Source organism: Odocoileus virginianus, chromosome 10, assembly GCF_023699985.2.
Source record: "Odocoileus virginianus isolate 20LAN1187 ecotype Illinois chromosome 10, Ovbor_1.2, whole genome shotgun sequence".
NCBI classification, from domain to species: Eukaryota; Metazoa; Chordata; class Mammalia; order Artiodactyla; family Cervidae; genus Odocoileus; species Odocoileus virginianus.
In genome coordinates this window covers 27,568,526-27,584,950 of record NC_069683.1, presented here as the reverse complement: position 1 = coordinate 27,584,950, position 16,425 = coordinate 27,568,526, and the positions used below count along the sequence as shown (strand labels likewise).

Genomic DNA, 16,425 nt, shown 5'->3' with positions numbered 1-16,425 from the left:
CCAGAACCCTCCCAGTGGGTTTAGGAGTCCTTCCCCTTCCCAAGTGACCCAGCTGTTGTGACTCCATCCTCACCCCACCTCATCCAGTTCAACCATCACTCCAACTTACAGACAGAGGGATTGGGTCAAGATTGTGTCCAAAGCTTGACCAGCGGCACTTCCCCCTGCACCAGTCTGTAAAAGGTCAGGGCTTGGCCCCAAAGGGCTGAAGAGAGGCTTCTTCTCCCTGGCCTGATGTAGATCCGAGCTTCCTCAGTCACTGGGTGTGAAGGGTCCCTTGAGATGATCTGCTCTGTGGCTTTTAAACTGCACCCCATAGGACCCCAAGGCTGCCACCACAAGAAGACTGAAGAGAGGGGTTCCCCAGCAGGGGCCAAGGACCTTCCTCCCTTATACACACACATACACACACACTTTAATCAGACAAGTTCTACTTTTTGATGTTTTTATACCAGTCTTTTGGATGAGATATAAATTGAGAAAGGGGTTCTATTGCAAAAACCAGTTTTAAAAACACTGATGTAGTCCAACACCACCAAATGATAGAGGATACTGAGGCTAAAGAAGAGAGCTGACTCTAGCTGATCTGGCCCAAGATGTACCATATAAGAATTTCCTTGGTGTCTGAGTCTAAGGCCTCCCTCTGAGGCAGGGAAAAAGGCCAGCAGCAGCTTTGTCTGTACCGTCCCAGCCTGCATGTGAATTCTAACTCTGGCACTTACTAATCTGAAATCTGTAAAATGGGAATCACCAGACCATCTACATCCGGGGGTCGGGGGTTGTAAAAGGAAATGAGGCGAAGTTGTGAGGTGGGTGGTTCAATACCTGGCCTGCAGTCTCAGTAACCAGAAGTGCTTGTTCTTAGCATGGATCAGTCTAGCTCTTAAAAGGAAAAATGACTTTCTTTCTGATATTCTTCTTAGATGCTTTTCTGTATCCTACTTCCACTATATTCCATAAAAGGTTTAAGGCAACCTCACACCAAATACATGTACAGTACCAGTAAGAGAGTGGGAAATAGGCCAACTTGTATTGCCTACTCTGTTCTAAGCCCTTTGTATTAATTAGCCCATTTAATCCCTATAACTTACCTATGAAATAGGTTCAGTTTTTACCCCTGTTTTACACCCAAGGGTCTGAGTTACAGAGAGATAAAATAACCTAGTAGAATTGTTAGTAAAATGTAGAGCTGGGATTCAGGCTCAGAAAAGCTGTAGCAGGGCCTGTGCTGAGTCACTCAATCAAAACCAAGACAGAAAGGGAAATAACAGCAAAAGGTTATCAGAATGAGAGAGAAACAGAGACAAATTTAGATGCTATTATTGAAACATTCAGTTGGTCCTGAGCTTTCTGGTAGCTACAGGGAAGAGACACGATCAGTTGCAAGCAACCCATGAATGTAGGAGAGCTGGGAGCACACCACCCTCCCCCCACACCCCCTGCTGCCTAGAATCTCTTTTGCGCAGGAATGCTGCTAGAAAACACCATCTTCCTCCTGTGGGAGATAAGAAGTTGAATAGAAAACGCTGGAGGAGCCTCAGTCTCCTCCTCTAAAACTGGGTTGTATTGGACTGCACCAGTGTTTTTAAAAATTGTTTTTTTTGCAGTAGAACCCCTTTCTCAATTTATATCTCACTCAAAAGACTGGTATAAAAACATGGAAAAGTAGAACTGGTCTGATTAGAGCATGTGTATACATGTGTGTGTGTGTGTGTGCACACATGTGTTTGTATGCGTGTGTGTGTGTGTGTGCATGTGTGTGTGTACAAGTTGAGCATCCATCCTGTGGCTGTGTCCCGTGACCACATGTGATGGAAGCTGAGGGCTGGCAGAGAGTTCCACGCCATCCACTAGGGTCAGCACTGGCTCCATGGGGCTGGGGTCACAGTCCTGGCCCAGTGCCTTCGAGGAGCCCAGTTTCCTCCGGGGATAGCTCCTGGCCTCTGCAGGCCCCAGAGGCTGCGGGTTCTCCCACGTGCTGGACCATACACAGCGTCCCCACTGCTGCGGGCTGCAGCAGTCAGCACGCAGCCCAAGAAGGGAAGTTAGGACCGGATCCCAGACCTGCTGACCTGGGCAAACCGCAGCCCAGATGTGTCATTCTCTGAACCCTGCTGTGAGCAAAGGCTCAATGATTCTTGTTTCTGGAGCCCGCTCTTAGTCAGGAGTCCTCAGAAACAGATGTGAGGAGGGAGCCAGAGACTTCTGAAGGCCACAGAGACAGGGACTGGAGGTCAGTGCACCCAGTACCCACAGAAGAAAGCCCAAATCCCTCAGCCTGGCCCTCTGAACTGCCCCACTCTTGCCCTGAGGGGTTCTTTTTTTCCCCCCAAAGTTAACAATGACTGTTTATTCATAAACTTGACAAGTGAACCCATCTGCTGTTACTTTCATTTCTTGAGAGGATCAAAGGTGTTAGAAAGAAAAGTGAGTTTTAAAGAGTATAAAGAATACTGAGACAATTTCTGATTGGCAAGCTTTTTATTGAAAGTGTTTCTTTGGAAGTGGGGAAGAATCTCTAACTGGTTTCCAGATATATTTGGCAACCTATGGAGGGGAAAAAAGAGTAGTTTGTGAGTATTTCAAAAGAGAAATAGTTGTTCAGTGTTAAACCTGGCGGGTTTTTGTGTCTGGTCATTTCTTATAACAAGTAGAGGCGGATGGGGTGCTTTTCTGTGATGGTACTTCTACCATGGTCCTGAGAGGCAGGGTGGTTCCCCCCACCTCCCACACCCCTCCCTTCCCGCCACCACTCTTCTGATAGTACTATGCCTCTGCTTCAAACAACCTCCCCCTTCCTGTCGATCCGATCCTGACCTCACCTCTCCCTGGATGCCCTCCAGGCCCCTCGGCCCCTGCAGGACTGTCCCTCCCCTCCTGTCTCCAAGCCCCAGAGGGCTAGGTGGTGCCAGGGGTGCTAACAGAGACTACTGCCAACTACTCCCTGGTGACACTTGCCCTTTTGGGGGAGGCCCTCAGTTTCCTCTTCTGCGAAGTAGGTGCAATAATAAACCCTCCATCAGACTGTTGTGGGAATTAAATGACAGGGTGGATGTGAAAGTGCAGTGTAGACCACAGAGGGTTTGCACATGTCGCAGCAGATGACACTGTGGCTTTTACTGTTTACCTGGGGACAAGGAACCCCAGGCACGGAACTCACAAGATGCTGCGTGTCTGAAGGATGGGCCTGCTCCACCCCCAACAGGAAGATTGGGAAGAAATCAGTGTATTCCCACCCTTCTTACTCCCCTTCCTGGGGCGGCACCCTCTCCCTCTGGGACCCAGGACCTCCCACGTGCTCTCCTATAGCTAGGCTAGGACTGAGAACGGAGTAAGGAGAGTTTCTAATTCTCCTCAAGGCAGGAAGTCCAAAAGAAATATCACGTGAGTCACAAATGTCATTCTAAATGGTCTAGTTGTTATTTAGTCGCTAAGTCGTGTCCCACTCTTTGTGACTCCATGGACTGTCTGTCACTTGCCAGGCTCCAAGAATACAGGAGTGGGTTGCCATTTCCTTCTCCAGGGGATCTTCCTGACCCAGAGATCAAACCCTGCATTGGCAGGCAGATTCTTTACCGCTGAGCCATCAGGGAAGCCCAAATGGTCTGCCACAATTCAAAAGTAAAAGAAATTAATTTTAATAAAATATTTTCTTTATCTATCTTTTAAATATTTCCATTTTACCATATCATAAGTATAAAAAACAAATTGTGAGATATTTTCCCTTCCTTTTTCTCATACTGAGTCTTTGAAATGCAATGTGTACTTTATACTTCCAGCCCATCTCAGTTTGGACTAGTCATAGTTCCAAGCTGGTGGCTGGTGCATCAGACAGCACAGCTCTGAGACACAAATGAATAACAGATCCACAGTGCCTCATCCAGAAAAATAAGACTCAGATTTCAGGCCCCTTCACATTCTCCCACAATGGTGCTTCCTAATTCTGCCAGCCCTGCACCAGATCTCTGATTCACAGGCTTGGTGGATCAGGTGTGTGTTTTCAACTCAGGCAGGCTTAAGCTAAATCTTAGTTCTGCCCTGTGCTAGTTGGGTGATGTGCAAGTTACTGTCAACTGGAAAAAAAAAAAAATCACAACACGAGAGTTGTGAGTTAAGTTTTATTTGGAGCAAAAGGAGGACTATAGCCTGGGAGACAGCATCTCAGATAGCTACAAGCTTCCTGCCAACACAATAGCCTCTCCTGTTGATGTTCTCATGTTTCTTTCAAGAGCCTGGTGTTGCTTATACCCACTGCCCATTGGAGCCATCTCTTGCACTCTTTTCCATAGAAAAGGAAAAGAGTTCCTCAGACAGCCACCATTTCACTCCAGACCTTGTGCTAGGCACCAGGGTTTCAACAGGGAATGAGGTAAACGTAGTCCCTGCTCTTGCAGAGCTCAGAGTTCAGCAGGAGAGAGACAATTAACAAGGTTTGACTCAGACTTTAAGTGTCTATAAGGTAGATTATTCTTGGTTTCCTTTGAAAATCAACTTAACTTCTACACTGAATGCCCATCCTTCTGGCTCAGTAGGAAAGTCAACCTCAAAAAAAAAAAAAAAGAAAGAAAGTCAGCCTCAGCCTTTCTCAGGGCTCTCCCACCAAGGTGAAGCCAATGTCCTGAGATCTTACAGGATATCCAGGCACCAGGGAGGTCTCACCCTCACCACCACCGCACCCCCAGCAGGCATCAGCCTCAATTCCCCACGGCCCATGTGGTGCCCCTTAACCTGTTTGGGGGCTGAGGAGCTCCATGTGCGTGGGAACTCAGCCTTTTTCAGTCAGTCTGCAGCCTGCCCGTTTGAAATGAACTGCTTCCTTGGGCACTGTTGCAGAGGCTATGTGGCTTCCTGCTGCTCAGAGAACCCACAGACTGCTCAGGGGCCTCCCTCTCGCCTCACACTCCCCACAACTCTCAGTGTAATCTTCTCGATGGAGTCAGGCTTGGGAAACAAAAGCCAGAAGGTGGAAAATCTTGCAGCCATGACTTTTTGCCCTGCCACAAACCTCCCCTGAGGCCAGGGAACCCAGACCCCAGTACCTGCTGGGATAGAAGTAGAGAGGAGGAAGGGAGACGCTCACAGAGGAACAAACACACTTGAACTGATTTTGGAATACATTTCCCTACGGGGGCAAGGCTAGGCTTAAACCAGTCAGCACCTGGAAGCAAGGGGTGGAGGAAGCTTGGAACAGAGCACTCTTGGCGTGGGAGCCCTCATGGAGGTTCTAAAATGTGGGGAAACTCCACATTTGCTCCTTAACAAAAAGATGGGCACAAAAGAGAAGGTGTCATATACCAGCCAGAGGGTGAAGCTTATAGGGGTCTCACAGAGGCTCTATGGGGAGAAAAGAGGCAGAACCTGAGACCCCAGATGGATTCTCCAGCCCAACCCACCCTTCCCCAGGGTGGACAGCCCTCCAGACCAGGGGAAGTCAGCTTGTGCTAGCATGCTCCTAGTTATGGGGAACTCACTTTCTCCCAGGACAGCCTTGTCCAAACTGCTTGTCACACTGGCCTTCAGTCTTCTTCCATGGAACTTGTTGCTTCTAATCCTTGTCTTGGACTGCACGTAAAAACGTAGTAAAATCAGGACTTCCCCACCCACCAATGAAGGGACATGGGTTTGATCCAAGGTCTGGGAAGATTCCATGTGACATGGAGCAAATAAGCCTGTGTGCCAAAACTACTCAGGCTGTGAGCTGCAATTACTGAAGTCCATGCTCTTAGAACCTGTGCTCTACAACAAAAGAAGCCACTGCAATGATAAACCTAAGTGCTGCAATGAAGAGTGGCCCCTGTTCGCCACCACTCAAGAAAGCCGGAGCACAACAATGAAGACTCAGTGCAGCCAAAAAAATAAATTAAAAAAAAATTTTTTTTAATGTCATAAAATCAGACTTCACTAGATCACTTATATTTGAGTGACCCTGTACCAGTAGCAACTTCTCTAAGACTTAGTTACTCATGTAAAAATGTGCACAGTAATAGTACCTGTATGAAAACCTTGTTGTATTGGAGCAAGACTACGCAGCACTCAGTGGTGGGTCACTCAGGGCATTAGCTCCCCCCTGCCTTTAGGGTGAGCTGACCAAATGCACACCAGCCCTGGAGTCAAGACATCTGGATTCAGGTCCTAGCCAGACCACTTACTAGTTGTGTGACCGGGCAAGTTACTTCATCTCTCTGTGTCCCAGTTTTATTTCCCTGAAAAACAGGGATTATACTGTTCTTAAGAAAGTTGCTGTGGGGTTTCAATGAGTTAATGGACTTGTCATTGGAACAGCATCGGGGTGGTAGTAAGTGCTTAATAACCATTTACCGTTATTTATCATTTTAATCTTCCCTCCTTGGTGCAATCAGAAGACTATAATTGTATCACCCCTGATCTCCTCTTTTCTGGGATTGAAGACCTTTTTCTCAGGAGTTGTACAGAAGCCATCCTCTCCTACATGGAAGAGCACACCCCAGGGTAGCTGTGAGCTTCCTTGCAATGTGGTCCAGGGGCTGAGCAATCCCCTCTGGCTGTGATCTGACTCCTCCAAGAGGAGAAGGGGGCTGTTGCCTCTTGCCTCCCCCAACCCAGATCCCTTCCTGTTGCTGCAGACAGGATGGAACAGGACAAGCCCTGGAGGCACCTGCTCGTGGTGACTCTCCAGGTGATGACAGCCAAGACTGATATAAACTGAAGATAGTAGTGTGGTCATAACCTTGCATAGAAGCTGGTGATGCTGCTGGTTGTGGTGAAGACAGTGCTAGGGATAACAATGATGGGAGAGACAGTGATAATGAAATAATGACATTAGTGATTCTGATAATGATGTTGTTGCTGGTGATGTGAAGGGTCAAGTAATAGTGATGATGACAATGATTGTGAGATTGTGCAGGTGGTTGGTGACCTTCCCGGAGACAACAACAATAGTAAGGCCAATCTTGGTTGTTCATTGGTGGTGAAATTGGTGATATGAACGGGGGTGATATTTAAGATGATGAGAATAATGATGGTGGTGGTTGTGGAAATTTTCATGGGCATGTTGGTTATTATGATGTTAATAATGGTGATGACAAAGTTCAACCATTGTAATTTCATCCACTTTTCAAAAACCACTTGCTAAGTATCTACGGGGCCAAGAACAAATGGGACACTGCTGGCAGTGACAGAACCCTCGTCTTCTCCTCCCTCAGAGCTCCCTTCCCTCGCCCACAGCACCTCTGAGCAGAATGTTGGGCATCTAACTGACTGCCTTTGGCTGTGTGTCTTCTCAGGGTGAGGATTCCTCTTCTGAGCAGAGCCCTGCAGAGTCCCTAGAGAAGAAAGACAACCTAGCTCAGATGGCCCCAGACCTGACTGTGATCCAGTTTATCAAAGGTAAGTGAGCTGAGGCCAGAGGTGGGGCCAGAAGGGCAGGTAAGACTGTACAGACTCCAGCCCCCAACCTGCCTTTCTTGATTCATCTTCCACACCTACAGGCCCCTCATGAGCACCATACATTTCTTGTAAGACTTTGCTCATAGGATCCCTTTTGCCTAGAACATCATTTTTTATCACTATCTATTAAAAGCTTCCTTGTGCCTCTAAGTCAAGCCACTCTCTCCATCCCCCAGCCTGGCTCTCCTTCCTCTCAGCTCTCTGAACCCTTGGGCTCCTGTATCAGCTCAGATCTGCGCTGTCCAACCCTTCTACTGAAGAGTGAGCTCCTGAGCGTCTGGCTTGTGATGGCTCATCTGTGACCCATTTTCTCCTCCCACCACAGAGCCTGCAAACAGGAGGCTCTCAGTAAATATTTATTTATTTATTTTTAAATTAAATTCTTCAGCCGTAGCATGGGTGAAAGGAACTCTGGGCTGAAGTCCAGAAATCTGGACTTTCATCTTGGGTCCTTGCTCCTCCTCTCTGGGCCTCAGTTTCTCCATCTGTACAGTGAGGGGTGAAATCCATGTCCCTCTGATCCTGAGACTTTGAGCTAAATTGATCAGTAACCAGGTCCATGCTGTGACCACGTCATCCTATCTAAAGAGTCTAATCCCACAAACACAGTGCCTGCTGTGCATCGGGATCTTGTAGGGCACAGGATGGCAAGTCAGAAGAAGGGGTGGTTTAGAGACCCACCCCTGACACTGCCCAGTGTACGATCTTTTAGAAGTTACTTTCTTCCCCTAACCAGAGTTTCCTCATCTACAAGACTGGGTCAGTAATCCTTGCTCTGCCTCTCTCAAGGACTGTTAGGAGACTCAAATGGGATGATGAATGGAGGGTCCTTTACATACTATTAAAAAACTATGCTTATATAAAGTACAATTAATTTTTCAATTATCATTCCTGCCCTGCTGTTATTAGTCTGACCATATCTCAGGACAGTAAATTGAGTTGCCTATGGTTTAAGAGGGTGATAACTACAGGGTTTGCTTAAACCACCCCCCATCTCCAAGGACTTTTTGCATTAGGAACTTAATTAGGGGAGATTTTCTTGGGGAAAGCTTCCTAAGATTTGATGTTGGGGTACTAGTAATCTAGCCCCTTGTATCTTCAGATTTGATGTTAGGATATCAGCAACCTGTCCCCTGGTGTCCTAGGATTTGATGTTAGGGTACCAGTAACCTAGGCCCTGGTTGCCCTCTATTCCTAGGGAAAGAAAGGCCTGGAACCTATGAGGCTGGATCTAGAGGCAGGGGCTTAGACTCCCTAACCTGAGGTCACCCCCAGCTGCTGGAAGGCCCCAGTGCCCTGCTCCATGGAAGAGCTTATTAATCATTGCTTTGGCTTCAGCCCAGAAGAAAGCTGGGGCCAGTCGCAGAAACTGGATCCTAGAGTGGGTGTCCTGGGCCAGATTATCTCTGATGGTTTCAAGCTCCTACATGATCCTGGGAGAGACCAAGACAGGGCTGGCAAAGGCCGGCTTCTCGGCTTCCTGCTGAGCTCTAGGGAGGCTAGTCTGATCTTAAGGTTTGGCCTTGACAACCTGGGACTGGGAGAGGGAGAGGCAGAGAGAAGAATAAACATAGTCTTCCAGCTGCTGGAATCCTAAATTCTTAGGAGACAGTCTCTGAGCTAAGGAAAGGCTCTCTGATGGGGGAGTCATCGTCCCTAAGCTGGGAGAGGCACTGTTTGATGGGGAGACATAAGTCCCTGTGTGATAGAGGATACCTAGCTCCTGAATGGGGGGAGAACTTGCCTTGTCTAATGGAGGAGACCTGGTTTCTGTGCTGGAGGAGGTTCTGTGTGATAAGGAAGACACAGTCTCTAAGTGATGAGAGGCCCTGGCTTGTCTAAGGGGAGGAGACATTGTAATGAGCCAAGGGAAGCACTGTCTAGCTGAAGTCTCTGAGCTAGAGACATCCCTGGAATTCCCCTTCAAGTATCCCTTATCTAAGCTATAGGCATAGCCCTGCCCTCCAGGAATTTTCCATCTGTCCTAGGGACAATTGAAGATGATGAAGGGAGATAGAGAATAGGAATAAAGTGCACTGCAGTGATCAGCCCAGGAGAACGGGATGGAAGCAATCCATGAGATGGAGCCCTCCCTCTGAAGTCAGACAGGCAGAGTCCTAGGAATGTAGGCTGGGGTGGGAGTTGGGGCACAGAAGGGGAAATGACCCTGACACCAAGAGTCAGGAAACCCCCAGCAACTCCTGGCCTTATTCAGACCTTCCTAGATGAACTTGGGCCAGTCCCTGCCCCACTCCTGGCCCTACCCGTACCATGAGGTCACCTGTATGACTTGGACCAAGCCCAGGCTACTCCGGGCCAGGGCAGTTCAAGGAGGGAGGAAAGTGGAGCAGCTGGCTGGGGTGAAGGCCCGGTGTCACATCTTTCCCACTCCAAGTGCCGGCTGGATACGCTGTGTGTGTGGCCAAGGACTCAGACAGGAGGAGGCCTAGGACACGAAGGAGGGGGAATTCCACAGCCCCAGCTCTCCCCTCTACACCCTGCCTAGACTCTGTTTTTATTTTCTGGCGCCCAAGGAGAAGTGTTCTTGGCCAGGCCAGGGTGCTAGGGGACCAACTGGCTTGGCTCTCGCCCTGTTCTGAGGACAAAAAGAAACTTCCCATGACAGGGACCCTGGCTCTGCTGCTGCAGGAACAGAAGGGACTCCCCGCAAACTCAGCTCCAAGGAGCCCATGTCCATCTCTCCCCACCAGCCCAGCCTGGCAAGTAGTTTGCTCCTCTGAAGCCTCTTTTCTTTTTTCTTTTTCGATAAATACTGTTTATTATTTTAGACATAATCCTATAGAATGGCCTATTGGTATGAATGAGGATTTTCTTTCTTTTATTTTTTTTGCCACAATGCGGCATGCAGCATCTTAGTTCCCTGACCAGGGATATAATACATGACCCCTGCAATGGAAACGTGGTGTCTTAACCACTGAACCTCCAGGGAAGTCCCAGATACCCTGATGCCTCTTCTTAGAAAGGCCTTGTCTCCTGTCTCCTTCACGCCTTATGTCTCTAACTTCATCTTGCCTTTTGAGGGCAGAAACCTGTCTTTCTCTTCTGTTGTCAGTGGAGAGAGGTCACACAAAGCCTTCTTGGGCATCACCTTGGGTGGCCCTGCTGATGAAGGCCCTGAAGCCCAGACCTCGGGACTGACTCAATGAGTCGACTTGCAGCGAGGAGACCTGTACATAGGCATTGGTTTAGGAGGTGGCAGAAGGGAGAGCCATCCCTTCTATTCTTGTCTACGGGCTTTTGCCCTGGCTTCTCTCCTGTAGGACTCCCTTCCTCTCTGCCATTCCGAATCTTCCCCTTCTTCAGGGCCCTACCTCTGTCCTACCTCCAGGAAGCTGCCCAGTTTTCACCTTCTCTGAAGATTTTAGTTTCTACCTCAACATTTTGCTCTTTGATCACCTTGAGTCTGTATGTGCATTCATTCATTTTCTCACTCATTCCATAAATATTTATTGAGTGCCTACTATACCCTGGGCTCTGGAGATTCAGCAATTGATATAATAGAAACCCCTGCTCTGATGATGCTTACATTCTGATTGGGTGACAATCAAATGGCTAAATGAGTGAAATGTGTAGTATGTTAGGTAAACTGCTATGGAGAAACATAAACTAGGAATGGGGGAATCAAGGCAGAGGGTGCTGTCCCATGTTGGAGACACAGAAGGGAAGACAGAGGCCTGGGTTACCTTGGAAAGAGCTATTGCAGAACAGGTTGGAAAGGACTGAGTTGGGGGAAATGAGATGGATAATAGAACAGAGGAAATGAGATGGGACAAGCTGAATGAGAATCAAACAGGATAATATAGAAGCAAACTACATGGAATTGCATCTTGAGTAGAATTGAATTGGAAAGAAATGTAGTTGATTAAAATGCAGTCTAACTCAATGGAATGAAATGCAACCGAACTTCAAAGATGAAACAGAAGTAAGTGGAAGGAATGTCATGGGATGAAACTCAATGCAATAGAATTAAATGGAATGAGACAGGATGGAAGACACGGAACAAGCTGAGCAGGGCAGGATGGGATAGAAACGTGTGGCACGGCCAGCTCACCCTGACTGTCCCCCCGCTCACCCCAACAGTCTTCCCCAGGGTGCTGCTGAGGACCCTGCGCCACCCCATCTTTCTGCTGGTGGTCCTGTCCCAGGTGTGCATGTCGTCCACGGCGGCAGGCATGGCCACCTTCCTGCCCAAGTTCCTGGAACGCCAGTTCTCCATCACAGCATCCTACGCCAACCTGCTCATAGGCTGCCTCACCATCCCGCTGGCCATCGTGGGCATCGTGGTAGGGGGCATCCTGGTCAAGCGCCTCCGCCTGGGCCCCATGCACTGTGGCAGTCTTTGCCTGCTGGGGGCGCTGTGCTGCCTGATCCTCAGCACGCCCCTCTTCTTCATGGGCTGCTCTTCCCATCAGATTGCAGGCATCAGCCACCAGCCTGGGTGAGTATGTTTGAGAGCCAGTGAGCATAAGCTGGAGGAGGGTGCCAGGGGCATAGGAGGGGGTGGCCCAGAAAAGGCCAGGGGGTGGCCAGGGCAGTGGAGTACCCCCCACCTCACATCTCCCCACCTCTCCCCACTTGGTTCGGCTGTGAGCAGTGGGCCTTCTCCCTCAAAGGCTCAGTGAAGGTATTCAGTCACTACCAGGTAGGGGTGGAACTTGTGGGCAGGACCGCTCAGGTCTGGGAAGGGCTGGAGGCTGAGGCAGGGCAAGGCCACTTGTGTGGATGATACATGTAAGAAGGCCCTTCTCAGGAACGCAGCCCAGGGGACATATGCCCTGGAAGGGAGTTGGACTGGAGACCTTGGAGATTCTTGGTCCGTAGAGGCTGGGAGCTAAAATCCTGTTGTCCTGTGACCCTAAAGTACCAGTTTTTTTCCCAGATGTGAGGGGCAGCACCTGTCTCTACCCTCTAGGAGGAAAGCCTCTGATCCCTCTTTCCCTTCCCCTTCTGCCCCCTAAACCCCCATGGACACAGACTCTTTCCCCTTGGGAACCATCTTGGAGAGGATGTTGGAAGTTCCATTGATGCCTCTTCTCCAGAATGATTGCATTTTTCCTGGGAAGCCACTCCAGGCTTAGGCTGGCACAACACCCAGCTAACATCCCCCAACGTGCTCTGTTCACTCCTTTCCCTTGGCCTCTCCTCCCTCCATCCACGTGCCAACTTTCCACACCTGGGGCTTCCTCTGTGTAACTGTGGGCGAGGCTCAGTCCAGATATGCTCAGCTCTTGCCCACCCTGTCCCAGGTCCCACCTCGTCAACCTATCCCCTCTTTCCTTGTCCCTTCTCTTCTCGAAGGTCTGCAGAGCCTCCTTCTGGGCATGGAGGAGGGGCTTCAACCAGGCCCTCATGAAGCCTCTGGTCAGAGGAGGGAGCCAGGGCCTTTTAATCATTTTTAGATTAAAAAGTAAATGAATATTTTACCACAGTTTTTTTTTTAAAGCAAATGGGGAAAAGTCAGCCTACCTCACATGCCCCATTTGTCTCTTCTCCTGAAGTCCCTCACCTTGACCCGACATTTCATCTCACTCAGATTCTCATCTATATTCTTGCAAGTTACTCACTGAACTTTGGGTTCTAATTCATTGAAGAAGCCTTTGGGGACCAACTGAACAAATTGAGAATTTCTTGTACTTCATCATGGGCTTCCCATGTGGATCAGCTGGTAAAGAATCTGCCTGCAATGCAGGAGACCTGGGTTAGGAAGATCCCCTGGAGAAGGGAAAATCTATCCACTCCAGTATTCTGGCCTGGAGAATTCCAAGGATTGTATAGTCCATGGGATCGCAAAGAGTCGGACACGACTGAGTGACTTTCACTTTCACTTTCCTACTCCATCATTACTAACGGTATCCGAAGCTGCCGAGAACTGAGGGTCTTCCACACGCTCAGACGCTCCCAAATTCCATCTCACTGAACCCTCGTGGGATCTCCGGGAGAGGTCCTACCATTATCCCCATTTCACAGACAAGGATAGCAAGGAGTGCCCTCCCTTCTGATCTTCTGTCCCTGTGTGCCTGGCCCTGGGCAGACTAGAGCAGGGGATCTCCTGAGACTTGGGAACAGACCCTCGAAGGGAGTCAGATGGGACTGAAACACGCCCTAGGCAGTGAACAGGGTAGTGAGAGGGAGAGGGAGGTCGTGAGACTGCAGGATGGCAATAGGGAGAGGGAATCCACAGAGGTGGCAGAGAAACTGAGGCCAGAGAGAGGCAGGAACAGGTCGGAGACCTCACAGCTACTCAGGTACCCTGACCGGACCCCACACGTATAGTTCTAATTTTATCAGAAAAGGAAGCAATCCAGCTCATCGAGATAAGCTGGATAAGGTACTTTTCATCTGAGACTAAATTCTGGGAAGAATTTATCTCATGTCCCCTAAAAAGAGAGTCACTGAGGAACAGAGATGTTCACAGAAGCAGCTCAAAGACTTGTAGGATCTTGGGGCTGGAAGGGGTCTCAGAGCCTCTGGCCCATACCCTGTTTCCCACTCCTCCATTGGAGGCCTCTTGCAGCTTCCTTGGCAAGGGGCTCACCACTGCATGTCATGGAACAACTCTGATGGTAAAAACCTCTGTGCAGAGCTGAAATCTGACCATGGCTCTCAGGGGAGGTTGCAGGGCTGAGGTAGCCCTGGCCTGAGGGAGGGAGAACCAGACTAACCATGCCGGCCTTCTCTCCCACCAGCACCCAGCCTGGCCTAGAGCTATTTCCAGGCTGCATGGAGTCCTGTTCCTGCCCCTCAGACGACTTTAACCCTGTCTGTGACTCCAGCACTCGTGTGGAGTACATCACGCCCTGCCATGCAGGCTGCACAAGCCGGGTAGTCCAGGAGGTTCCAGACAAGAGCCAGGTGGGTCAGGCCTCCGGCTGCTCCCTCTGCCTTTCACAGGCTCTGCTCTCCCTGTCTCTGTGTGCCTGTCACACCCTCCACCTCTGAATGTTCTCATTCTCTGGCTCTTCTTTCTGTTTTTCACCTGTCTTCTCCTGTTGGCAGATACAGAATATTATTCCTTCAATAAGCCTTCATTGCCAGTCTTGTACTAGGGCCCCGAGTGCAGCGGTGAATCAGATCTGGTCCCAGCTGTCCAGGCAGGGGAGGTGCAGAAGGAAGTAACTCAGGAATTCCAGGGGTGGTGACTGACAGAAGTGGTCCCTACAAGGACAGTCAAGGATGGAAGGAGATGTAGCCCACCTGGGAGGGTCCCAGAAGGCTTCATGGGACATGGCATTTGTGCTGGATCTTCAAGGGTGAGCAGGCAAACTAGGGAAGGACTTGCCTGGCAGGGAGGGCACAGCACATGACATGCAGGCACATATACACACACACATGCACATACAATTGGGGCAGAAGCCTAAGATTTCATGGAGGGAAAGCAAGGCCCAGACAAGGAAGGGCCTCAAATAGGGAAGGACCATGAGTAGGGACTTTGTCTGGAGAGCAGTGGGGAGACTTGGATGGGTTTTGAGCAGGGGAGTGACAAGGTCAGACCTGTGTTTGATCACCTTTGAGGCCATAGTGTGGAGGAAGGTGAGTACAATGCAGACCAGGAGGTGGGGAGGTGAGTGGGGAGGCTGGAGCAATGAGCCCATTCAGTTAGTCAATCAGTCAGTCAACAAACCTTTGTGGAGCCCCACCTTTGTGCCAGGTCCTGTGCTGGGGGCTGAGGACTGACCCAGAGCCAAGAGGCCCTGCTCTCAAGGAGCTCCAGGGGTGGGGGTGGGGGGTGGAGAAGGGGAGGAGTGGGCAGCATAACTAACTGCAGTGCATTCTATGGGAACCTTAGAAGACCACCAGGACCAGCTGGCTCCTCCCCTCCTCTCTCCTCATTGTCCCTGAAGGACAGATGGGGACAATACTCACCTTCCTTAGGTCCCCGGGCTGGAGTATAGTATGTGTGTGTGTGTGGTGGGATGGGCAGTGTCAGGCTGGTTGTTATGACACCTCCTTCTCTCCAGAGTTCCCACCCATATCATGCAGAACCCCTGCCATTGTATCCTGCTGGGCAACAGCCTCTAAGCCCAAGACCCCTATGGGGAAGGACTTGGGCCCCACAGGCTGGCATGGAGTGAAGCACCTGGTTGATGGTACTTCAGAAGCCAGCCAGGCACCTCCCGAGCTATGTATACTGTTTGCATTTGGAATAATCGCAATCCAGGCTCTCGAGCGTCCTAGCACTCACTGTCCTGACCTTGTTTGATCTCCCTGAGACCCTTCTAGAGGTCCCCAGGCCCTGGCGGCTGGGGCAGGATCCCCAAGGTGACTGTGAACTCCTGCAGATATGGGGCTATGAGCACTGAGGCCAGGCTATCTGGTTCAGACTCCTGTTCTGCTTCAAGCTGGCTCTGTTACCTTCGGCAAATGGTTTAATCTGTGCCTCCGTTTCCTGCAAAGTGGGGGTGAGAGTACTGAGTGCCTGCTATACACCAGGCACTGTGCAGAATTCATCTATATACATTTATTAAGTGAAGAGCCACGTGACATGATCCATGAAAAGCACTCAGCCTGAGAAATTTTAAGGATGCAGTGATACACACTTCTGTTATGCCCATTATACAGATGGGAAATGGAGGCCCAGGAAAGGACAAGGCATTGCCCAAAGTTTTAATGCCAGAGCTGGGACTAGAACCAAGGGCTCTGGCCCTCCAAGCCCAGCTCCCTCTGCAGAGCACCCTCAGAGGTGGTGTTAGGGATGGCATTTGGGGGAGGGTGCAACTGAGTCCTGGTTGACACTCAGGAACTGTCACACTGGCCTGGAATTGTTTCTCTTTTTTAAAACTTAATTGCTTTATTTATTTTTGGTTGTGCTGGGTCCTCGGTGCTGCACACGGGCTTTCTCTAGTTGCAGCATGCAGGTTTCCCATTACAGTGGCTTCTCTTGTTGCAGAGCACAGGCTCTAGTGTGCATGGGCTTCTGTAGCTGTGGCACACAGGCCCAGCCACATCGTGGCATGTGGAATCCTCCTGGACCAGGGATCA

General features: G+C 49.8%; 1 protein-coding gene across 10 annotated transcripts in view; it reads left to right on the top strand.

Annotated features, from left to right (window-relative positions):
* The window catches only part of SLCO2B1 (solute carrier organic anion transporter family member 2B1), a 60,578-nt gene that overhangs the window by 28,496 nt on the left and 15,657 nt on the right, over positions 1 to 16,425 (top strand). For all 10 annotated transcript variants that reach the window (XR_011489934.1, XR_011489933.1, XM_070473238.1 and 7 more), the window contains exons 8-10: positions 7,263 to 7,365; positions 11,527 to 11,884; positions 14,133 to 14,298. Coding sequence is in view for 8 of the 10 variants with exons in the window: in XM_070473238.1 (XP_070329339.1) it covers positions 7,263 to 7,365; positions 11,527 to 11,884; positions 14,133 to 14,298 (627 nt within the window). In the remaining 2 variants the exon portion in view is untranslated. The remainder of the gene's footprint in view (positions 1 to 7,262; positions 7,366 to 11,526; positions 11,885 to 14,132; positions 14,299 to 16,425) is intronic.